The following is an 11,335-nucleotide window of genomic DNA, read 5'->3' as shown; positions in this document are numbered from 1 at the left end:
ATATATATATATGTACATATCTTCAAGTAAATACTATCGTGATGCAAATACTTTTTTCTAAACGATTTCTCGGTGAGATATTCAAGTATATACGTAGCTATGTATATATATATATATACATACATACATACACACACACCTATACATGTACATGTATACGCGTAAAGAAAGGATGATAGGAAAAAAGAAATAAAAAGGGTAGCTCGTAAATACGTCGAGTAAGCTGAGAGATACCTACAGGCAACGGAAAATCGAGTCTGACGGGTGCAAAGTTCAAGAGAAATTCGAATTCTTCGAGTTGGTAGATTGCATTTCTTCTTCTCTTTTTTCTTTGGAAGGATACTAAATTAGATAATTAGATAATTGGTTAATTGGTTAATTGAAATTCCAGTTACATTATAATTACGAATGCAAACAAAAAGAGGAGAGTAGGTCTATTGCAAGAAAGAAAAGAAATATCATGCGAAGTTCCGAAAGTACGTGGGATAGTTGCCCTTTGTAAAGATCCAACGAACGTGCCGAGTCGTGGCTTAACTCGATTTACTGGCTCTCGAGTTAGTTAATACACCCTTCTCGATCGCTCGACTGAGGCCAAAATTTATAGCCGAACGGATGGCAGTCACTGTAACCTCGATGGAGATTTCCTTCCTTCCTTCCTTCCTTCCGTCGTTTCTCAACAGATGTTTTGAATCGAAACACGCTATGCGATTCTGTATGGTGTCATCGTCATACAAACGTATAACTATATTTCTTTCACCTCAGGCATAAATCCCTTTTTTGCATAAACGTAAAAGTGATAAGTTTCGAGTAAGTCACTCTAAATACAAACGAGTTGGCCATTAACGTCGTGAAAACTTTCGAGTTGCGACTTTCGAACTGGATCGGCACTCTTAATGCTTGTCTATCGCTATCTTCCTTTCTCTTAGTCTCTCTCTCTCTCTCTCTCTCTCTCTCTCTCTCTCTTTCTTTTAACATCTATTCTATTCCTAACTCTCTTCCTCTTTCTTTTAACATCTATTCTATTTCTCTTTCTCTCTCTCTCTCTCTCTCACACACACACACACACATTTTCATGACGTAACTTGATTCTCGTTAAAAGCCGCCCGATATCGTCTCGTTCGCTCGCTTGGCATTTCCGAGCCAAATGAATTTTCTTAGACGCGGTTGCGCTTTTATCGTAAAACCCCACTTTCGTCTCTCCTTCGTTTTTCATCCCATACATGATTCGTTGCAAACTTTCAAGTAAATATTTGCCTTAATGCGGGATCATCACAAATTCCATATAAAATTCATATATATACATATATTAATATACGAAAGTTGGAGAAGAAAACTTTTCTAGAGAAAGAGTTCAATTATTGGACGATTTTAATTATTAAAAATGAGATATTGAATTAAATCAATTAAAATTATTATGAATTGAAATATTTAAAAACGACGTATCAAGAAACGTATTAGGACGTTTTGTAAATAAACCTTTTTCTTTTTTTTTTTTTTAATATAAGTAACAAAACGGAAATAAATAAAATATAAATATAAAAACGGATAGAAATAAAAAATGCGCGATTTCTCTGAAATCTTAAAGATCTTATCGGTCTCATGGAAAATGCTTTCGCATGATTTCGATTATGTTCGACTAGAATTTAGATGACACGAAATTAAGTATTCCAACCATTTTTCTGAATTCCCTTTGCATCGTACGATAGTACTTTAGAGATCTCTTTTAAAAGATACGTATTAGTGACGGCATCGAGAAATGATTCGATTTCGTGAACACATATGTATAAATGCACATATGTACGAGGTAAGTATATTCTCTATTTCACATATAATAATACTTTTTTTAATTTTTTTTTTTAACGTTGGAATAAACATCGAATATTATATAAACATAAACGACGATATTTTAAAACGAAATATAAAATGGAACACTCTGTATAAATTGATCAGACCATAAATACTCATCTTTCTCTTTTAAATATCATTTGCTTTAGAAACAAGTAAAAAAAAAAAAAAAAAAAAAAAACAAAAACAAAAACAAAAAAACATAACGATGAAAGTTTCCCATGAAAATATACGTATGCGTATATTTATCATCGTGCCACGTCTCTTGTATTCGCATTTAATTAAGCCGTTAATTAAGTTCTTTTTATCTTGTGCTTTTCTAAAACAGCGTCACAATGTGTCCTATTGTTGTTCCTGCTATATACAGCTCCTCCCGTTGACTCCTAATTAGCGACTGAAAATGAATGGGAACATCGATGAATCGGAAAAAATGCACTATATCGATGATCACCAATACTTCGAAGAAATCGCCTTTGATTTATCACGAAGATCGTCATTCATTTTTCACGAATCAACGTAAAAAGTTCTTCACTTTCCTTCAATTTATCATTCTCGTTTATTGATTTACATACTTATGTAAATTCCATTATTAATTCTATCATTCACTCATATATTATTGTTAATTGTTAATTTCATTATAAGTAATTTAATGTTCATTATAAATAACACAAATAAATCAAATTTACATACCTCGTCCAACTAAATTAAATGTTTACGAAATCGTTAATTAAAAGACAAGGTTAGAAACAGCAATCGACCAAAACGAAACGACTTGACTATCTTTTATTTCCCAATCGAATGAATCCTAAGAACTTTTAATGAATTCAAACACGTAGAAGTAAACAATATTTGTTCTCGATTTGAAAGAAAATAGCTCGGCAAGCAATAAATGCATTAACAAAACCATTAACGTAACAATGCTTTTTCATCAAAAGCTCAATAGTTTATATTTTAGTTGATTATTCAACCCTTTCGTCCTTTCTATACTATTATGAATGTTCCTATCTATTGTTCTCTTAAAAAAGCCGTTAACCAATAGTTAGCCAATAGTAGTTTAACCACAAATCGATAGTTGAATCGATTTCATAGAACGATGGAATCGCGGATTTCATTCTCACGCATGTACGAATTTAATCGTTGAAACTTCCATCTTCCTTGATTCATGTATGTCGATGTACGTATGCATCCATTAATTCACGAAAATTATTAAATCAATAACAAAAAAAGGAACGCGACCCAGGAAAAAATCGAACGTTCGTATAAACCAAGCGAGTAGTTCGGCAAATTGCAAATACGATTTTGAAACTGTGAGAGAAGTAGTAGAGTGTAATAAATTAATTAATCCTTATGCTTTTGAATTTACCGAAAATTCTCATACCATCGTGGCGAAAGTTTAAAACATGAAATTGATAAAAATGATGAAAGGGATGGGTTATACGAAAAATAATATACACGCGCTACATACACTCGAAATTCTACCTACAAATCTCACAAAAACATGCTTCTTCGTTGGACATTTTCAAAATGAGAAACGAAAGGGGGCACATGTTATTGACATATTTGAAATGTCTGTAGACTGCCCTTAATCCTTTTATAATTCACAACAATAACCATTTCAATATCGCGTTTCTTGGCGTTGCTCGACCACGAGTAATAATGCATCGAATGGAAAGAGATAATGTATTTATAATCGGCATACATTTTGCAACGGAAGTTACGAATGTTACTGACAGTGGTTTCAGATACTTCAGATACTTGCGAAATTGCCGCTTTGTGCTATTAAAATGGTCGCTCACGAACGACGTGACTAATCAAATGAGTATCGACATAAACTGAATCGCAAGAGAAAGAGACGAAAGATAGTCTCAACGGAGGTGTCTTCAACGTCACGTTCAAGAAAAATTCGATTTTGTATAATTATATGTATTATATTCGAATATTCGATGTGATGAAATATTTTAATATTTATTTTACACGAATAACAAAGATACCTCAGGGAAAATAATTATTTTCTCTTTATTTATATTTCACTTGCCATCATTAACATCATTTATCTGTCTTAAATTAATCGAACATATCTCTTCTGAACATATCTCTTTAGGACTTTCTGACAATTCATGCTATTCTTTCGTTAGTCTAATTTGAAGATAATCAAAGATTAAAATGGTCAAACGAAGGTTAGAAGAAACGAAGAAAAGAAGAGGATGAGCCAGTCGGATAAAGAGTTCAACCAAGTGAAGTAGAAAAAGAAAAAACTGGTTGTACAGTAAAGAGAAAAAGAACGAATCCTGATGCTAACTTCTTTCTCTCTCTCTCTCTCTCTCTCATAATGCTACATAGAATAGTTAGGGTTGAACGTAGAAGTGCTCTACCTACTCTCTCGACATGCTCCACTCTCTTCTAGTACCTCAGCCCACTGAGGAAGGAGTTACATCGTGCTGAGAATTTCGTTTTTGCGATCACGTTTTCTCGCAGAGACGACAGTAACGCGTTGTTCACCTAATCTCCCTCGGATATTTACTTCGGAAACGTCGTCACTCCGTACTTTTCTCTCCCATTATTCAGTCTCAGAGGTGGTATCTCTTCGTTTATTTAATCGATTCCTTTAATCGAGCGAGTAATCGTACGATTCTCAAAGGAACGCGCACCTTTGTTTTGTTTTCTTAATACGTCAAGCGTTAGACATAGAACGATATATTAGATCTCCTTGATTCATCGATTAGAACATGAGGATAAGAGTATGTTCGATGTTGTTTATAAAGCGATAATCGATTATGCTTCGTTCTGCGTTTAGATCCTAAAGCTCCTAGAAACGATGTTCTTATCTTATTATTAAATCTTTCTATGGAACCACACGTAATATTCCAGCAGATTGACCTTTCCATTAGATATTCGCGGTAATATCGAATTTCGGGTCAAATGACAAAAACTTCAAGAATTTTCTTTCATCTAGAAACACGATGACGTTGGCGAACAACCGAACCGAAAGTTCAACTGCTTTTCAGGAAATATCTAATCTTTTCTGAGTATGTACATACCTATCTATATGCATACATGTATACATACATGCATACATGTAATATGCTTATTTTATCGACGAAAATTGAAAATAATTTAATATGAAGTAAATTAAATTTATATAAAATACGAAATAAGGCATCTCAATTATTTTTTTCTTCCTTTTATTGATCGCAATCGCGTCCTTTCGACATTAGTTAATGGACGAAAAAAGAAAAAAAGAAATATCTTCTACGGTCTGTCGATAAAAATAAATTCTGAAAAAAAAAAAAAGAATTCACTCTTGGAATGAAATATTTTCAAGTTTTAACAATTTTAACATTTTGTACATATACCTTGAAACATTATAGAATTTCATCTGTGAAATAGCAATTGTCAGTGATTTAACGAAAACTCGTTAAAACGTTTTCTTCGACTCCTTTTTAACAGCGCATTTTTAAATGATATAACTTCGAATCTGAGGACGGTATTCTCTCACGAAGAATTTCATGAATTCAATAGAAAGAGAGAGACTGGGACAAAGGGGGGGGGGAGAGAGAGAAAGAAAGAGAGAAAAAAAAATATGAATTAAATTCACATTTTCAAGTTATTAATGTGCACTCAAGTCATATTTACGGTGGAAACATTTCGATTCTTATTTTATCTTTGATCGATATGTAAATATTCGTGACAGCGCTATCGGAAATGCGTATAACGTTTTCTCGAATATCTTCTCGATTTACATTAATAAAAATATAGCTACTTTCAAAGTCAAACACATCTGCATCATTTTATTTAACTCCGAACTCTATCCTTCTATAGAAAAAAAAGAAGAAAGAAAGAAAGGAGAGAGGAAAAAAAGAAAAGAAAAGAAAAAAAGAAAAAAAAAATGTTTCTTCGCATTGTCCGCTTCAGTTCAAAATAAAAGAAATACAAATATCTTTCTCGGAAACTAAATAAATTAGAGGGACGCACTTTCAACAAATTGTACGGCCACCGACTAGAGACCCATTCGTATTTTTACGCAAAAGCTAACTTTCTGAAACGTCCCTCTCAAAGAAAATTACACTTTTTCCCCTTATAATTTGTAATCCCTTTTCTTTTCTTTTATTAATTTTTTCTTCTTCCTCCTTTTTCTCTCTTTTTCCTTTTCATTTTTATTTTTATTTTTTATTTCTTAACTCAACGATAACGAATTTACTTAAGCACTTACCTTCGCATGCGTTATTATGTTAGTATATTTATATCGTCCGGAATAATAATGATAATAATAATAATAATAATAATAATAATAATAATAATAATAATAATAATAATAATAAAAACAATAATAGTTACATAAAATAATAATAAATAGAAACACTTAGCAAACTCGTATCTCTGTTTTCTAATAAAATTCTACATTCTGTGCTTTCTTCCTTCTTGAACTTATCCAACGAAGTGTAAACGAAAACGAGCTTCGTCAGAATGTACCGTTTCTAAATCATGGGAGCAACATTAACTTAACAAAGCAATTCGTTTCATGAACCGCAACGAAAGCCTGCAATAAATTCGCTCTATTTACGCAAGCTGCTGTTACGGTACGAAAGCTAACTCGTAGAGCCATTGTTATAAAATGCCGAAAGACTAGGTGTGAAGGACAATTTTCTCTGGCGAAAAGCGTTGCTCTTCTCGTATTGCTCTATTACCAACCCTCGCAATACGTACACATGAACGCGCGTGTACACACACATACTTACATACATACATATATACACACACGCGCACACAAAATATACCAGAAACCCGAAAACTTCTTACTACGGGCCGCTCGTTATTTTGTAAAAAGAGAAAAAGTAACAATCAAATGTTATGGCGTGCTCTATATAGCGGTCAACAAAACTTTGTTAACTTTCAAAACATTTTGCTGTTCATAAAATGTCTGGAGACAACCGAGGAAAAACAAAAAATAAAGAAAGAAATATGGGAATAAAATTCGAAGAATCGATCGGCTGGAAAAAAACGAAGTTTTCGAAATGAAATGTGATTTAGTTAGTGATACTTTTTTCTGCAATTTATCATTTTATTATTTATAATGATTCCGATTGATAATATATTTCCTCACGTTCTCTTTCTCGTTGCAAGAGAGCAATACGTTTGCAGAATTAACAACCAAATTGAAAATATTTTCATAAATATAGATTTATCTATAATCTAAAATATGTTTGTTTTTCGTAATTTTTCTTTTTTTTTTTTTTCTAATGTAAACATTATAATTGTTTCATTTAAGTATTATATGTTATTAATAAAATCAACTTAAAATACTCGGAAGATATTATTAACATTTGTTATTTTTATAATTTGTTTTATAATTAATAAACTTTAACAATATAATGAACGTCAGATGAGGTCGTAATAGATAGAAAAGTCGAAGAATTATGTTTTTTAAAATTTTAGTGCATACTTTCAGTTAGAAAGCTTCGATAAGAAGCTTTACGGTTACTCTACTCTGACGAGAAGTTTTTTTATCAGAAACGTAACATCGACTTTCCGTGATAACTTTCGAGCGACGTGCGAACCATATGCAATTCGAATCGTTCGTGTAAATCTCCTCTATGCGTCAAATTTGCATGACGCACGAGCACTGTGATATCGTGGAACGTTCATTAAATTTATCAAATTGAACGATCGAACGGTTCGTTCGAAATCAAAAAATATAGTGAGTCACTAAAATATTCGAATACTTTTTCAAATTGAATAACTTTTTGTAACCCAGACAAAATGTTCTGAATTTTTGAATAGATAAAGAGAAATTTGTAGGGAGTGTCAAGTATTCGAAGAATGAAAAAGAAACGAGCATTTGTTACAGCAGGTATGTGAGAAAAAAATACAAAATTTTTTTTTTAAATAGAAAAAATAAGGCTATTTAATATTTTTACAATTTTTAAAAAGTCATCCGATTAATTATGTAATTAAATAGATGAATCGTTAAACATCCATATGAAAATTTCGTTTCCACGTTACATTAAAGTGGCAAAATTAAAACGATTCAATGATAATCTCATTGTGAACATAATAATTAAGTTAGAGTGCAATGCGATAAAAAATAAGATGAAAAATATGAAAATATGAAAATGTGAAAAAAGCTTTATAATGGACGAACAATATTTGAACAAAACGTGTTACGTCCACCTCGTTGTTTACTTGTAGAGTATCGTAAAAAGCATAAAGTATATGTAAAGTACATACAATACATACAATACATACGTATATATGTATATATATATATATATATATATATATATATATATACTATTACGAAAAACTGAAAATAAAAGAGAAAATAGCAGATGCCTAGCTTTACAGAAATTTTCTATTGTTTCCACCACGTACGGATTATTAATAGAACAAAAACAATAGGATTCACGTGAAAGCAATAGTTAATTTCATAAATGTTGATGACGATATGTAAATGCGAATGTAGCAAAAGTGACTACATCTACTTCTCGAATTTTTAAGTCGATTGAATTTGTTTAGGGAATAAAAGAAAAAGGAAAAAAAAAAAAAAGAAAACCTTCAATCCGATAGAAAGAGCGGTTTTGTTTGTACGAATAACGTAAGAAGAATGTTAAGAAGTCATTGTAAACGATTCGAAAGAAAAAGCTCGCGTCGTTTTAAGGAGAAAGTTCGAAAGGACAAAAAGGACGTCTGACCTTCGTTAATTCTTCACAACTTGTCCTAACAAGGACGCGTGAGCTACTCCAGTTTAACTTTGTGCCGAGAATCTAACCTGTTGCCGGTGACTCCATTAATAATTGGTTTTTATAAATAACAAAAATCGATCTCGATAGAATAGAAAGTACTTGTTAATATTTATATTAATCGCTTCGTTAGGTCTAATGCGAATGTAATTGATCAAGTTGAAAGTCATAAAACAATTTCGAACGTATCATCTCTTTTTAATTTCTTTTTTTCTTTCTTTCTTTCTGTTTGTTTGTTTTCTTTTGCTTTTTTATTTAACAAAACGATCTGGATTATTCCACATGACGGCATGTGCCGCCAATTCTAGTTACGCAGGTATGTGCGTAACTAGAATTAATCTAGCAACCGAAACGTCCATATACTGTAAATATTTACACTAGATGCATTTATTTCACCATTCCTACATATTTTTTTGGTTTAATTTACCATTGGTTAAAATGCCGGCAGGCACGTAAAAGCATTCGAAAACGTATCGATTATTCTACACGATTTAATTGGCGGGAATTAGATCGTACAATTTTAACGAACGCTCGTTACTCTCTTTTGCTTTGTCAGAGAATAAACTCACCAACTTCAGCCAAAGATTCGTGATGAGCAGTTGATTCTTCTCGTCCTAAAACACAAAAAAGAAAATATTTCTTAATTAGAGCATCGAAAGGTACAGGAGTTCTATTTATATGTACGTACAATTATTCATAATATCAATAAATCCAAATATCAAACAAATAGGTAGTCAAATCGATAAGATAGTAAAAGTGTTAAAAACACTGTATGGAATTACGCTAATTAAATAATAAATATGATTACATTATTCGCGTTTTAAGAGCGAATAGAATTGTTAGTTTTAGTTAGATAAAGCGCTCCATTTAACGTGTGAACTATCCCGTTGTAAAGCAGAGATGTTTTGTTACAACGAAACTTTATAATTAATACGCATAACGATTCCAAGAATTCAAAAAAGTGTTTACTTTTGCACTTTTTGAATTTGCGATGCAATTTACACACATAACATACAACAGTCGCATGTATACAAAAATATTAAAATCTTTTTTATGAAACGAGACATTATTTACTCTCTTATTAAATTAATTAGAGAATGAATTTATCTAATAATGTGACAAAACATTTTTAACGATTAAATGATTTGTAAGCATTTTCATTTAACACTTTCGTAGAATATGATACATGAATATATGTTAAAATATTATTTGTTTTACATAAATCTTTCTACCTATTAACTAAGTATATATATATATATATATATATATATATATATATAATATATATATATATATATAGTATAAATTTGTATATATATATATATATAAATTTTGTTTTATTCATGAAAAAATGTCATATGTTAACATGCTTTTTCTCCGATACCGTAGTTTTCGAAACTTATGGCAAAGAGTTGTCGATATCCATTAAGGGGTCGCATCTGTGTTCGATTCTAATATTATGGTAAATACATATGTCGATGGATGTACAATAACACTCTTTGCTTGTCTCGAGATATCCATATATTCAAATTTAATCGATGAAGAAAATATAATAAGAATGGATTATTAACGGATTATTGCAAATTGATAATAATTTTTTTAAAAAATGTTGAAATGATAAAAAAAGAAAAAAATAAATAAAAAAAAATGAGTAGAAACGAATATTGAAATTTCATTCAATTATCAAAGGAGCGAGAAAGCAAAAAGAAAGAGAGAGACAGAGAGAGAGAGAGAGAAAGAGAGAGAGAGAGAGAGAGAAAAAGACAAAGAGAGAGAGAGAGAAAGAGAGGGAGAGAGAGAGAGAAAGAGACAAAGAGAGAGAGAGAAAGAGACAAAGAGAGAGAGAAAGAGAGGAAAAGCGTGCATGGATAGCTCGTTAAATCTCTCTCCTTTCAACGAATTCACTGAATGAACGCTGACCTACATAAATTTCTGAAGAAGGTCTCGAAAAGAGTGACTAGATCGTAGTGGGGATAATTCGTTGAAGAAAAAACTAGATATAATATAAATAATTAAAAAAAAAAACATACATATAATATTTATTCAAAAAATATACGAAGTGATTTTTATTGTACAACTTTTTTCGTATTGTATATAGGTTTCTCTATTCCCATTAGACAATTATCATCGTTTGATTTGCAACGAATATTTGTTTTAAGCTAACAAATATACAAATAAACGAGTTCAATATTTTCCAGAGGAGATGTATCTGCCATGTATCATTTGATATATGCGAAATAGCATTTTACATAAAGAATATCATATCCTATAAAACTGTCTTTACTGATAGCGTGGATAAGAGGATTCTACCTTCTTTCTCCGTCTCTCTTATATCTTTCTAAGAAATGTCTGTAATTTAAGGGGAAGGAATAAAATGAACCTCTCGTTGTTCTACCTCTCTTTCTCTCTACCTTTTTTACTCTTGGCGCATATACGTTCTTCCATTCGTCGTTTAAAAATCCTTTGCGCCGAAATATTGCCAACCCTTGTCACGTATAGCAATAGATTCTCTACTCTCTCTCTCTCTCTCACCCTCTCTCTCCCTCTCTCTCTCTCTCTCTCTCCCTCTCTCTCTCTATCTGTCTCCTTCTTCTTCTTCTTTCTTTTTATTCAACAATGCTTTCATCATGATTACAAGTGTGTTTCGCATATACGACCGGTGGATTCTTGGCAAATATAGCTAAATACATGTTGTCGACATTTGCGAGCAAACTCGAAATATACGTTTAAATTGAACGATCCCTCTACTACAT

General features: G+C 31.5%; 1 protein-coding gene across 4 annotated transcripts in view; it reads right to left on the bottom strand.

Annotated features, from left to right (window-relative positions):
- The window catches only part of LOC124951857 (neuronal acetylcholine receptor subunit alpha-7-like), a 133,636-nt gene that overhangs the window by 37,781 nt on the left and 84,520 nt on the right, over positions 1 to 11,335 (bottom strand). For 3 of the 4 annotated variants that reach the window (XM_047500836.1, XM_047500834.1, XM_047500837.1), the window contains one exon: positions 9,152 to 9,196. The exons of the other annotated variant lie outside the window; for it this stretch is intronic. Coding sequence is in view for 1 of the 3 variants with exons in the window: in XM_047500834.1 (XP_047356790.1) it covers positions 9,152 to 9,196 (45 nt within the window). In the remaining 2 variants the exon portion in view is untranslated. The remainder of the gene's footprint in view (positions 1 to 9,151; positions 9,197 to 11,335) is intronic. 4 annotated transcript variants of the gene reach the window in all.

This window comes from Vespa velutina, chromosome 9 (genome assembly GCF_912470025.1).
Source record: "Vespa velutina chromosome 9, iVesVel2.1, whole genome shotgun sequence".
NCBI classification, from domain to species: domain Eukaryota; kingdom Metazoa; phylum Arthropoda; class Insecta; order Hymenoptera; family Vespidae; genus Vespa; species Vespa velutina.
The sequence above is the reverse complement of the archived record's forward strand: the minus strand, read 5'-3'. Positions and strand labels throughout refer to the sequence as shown.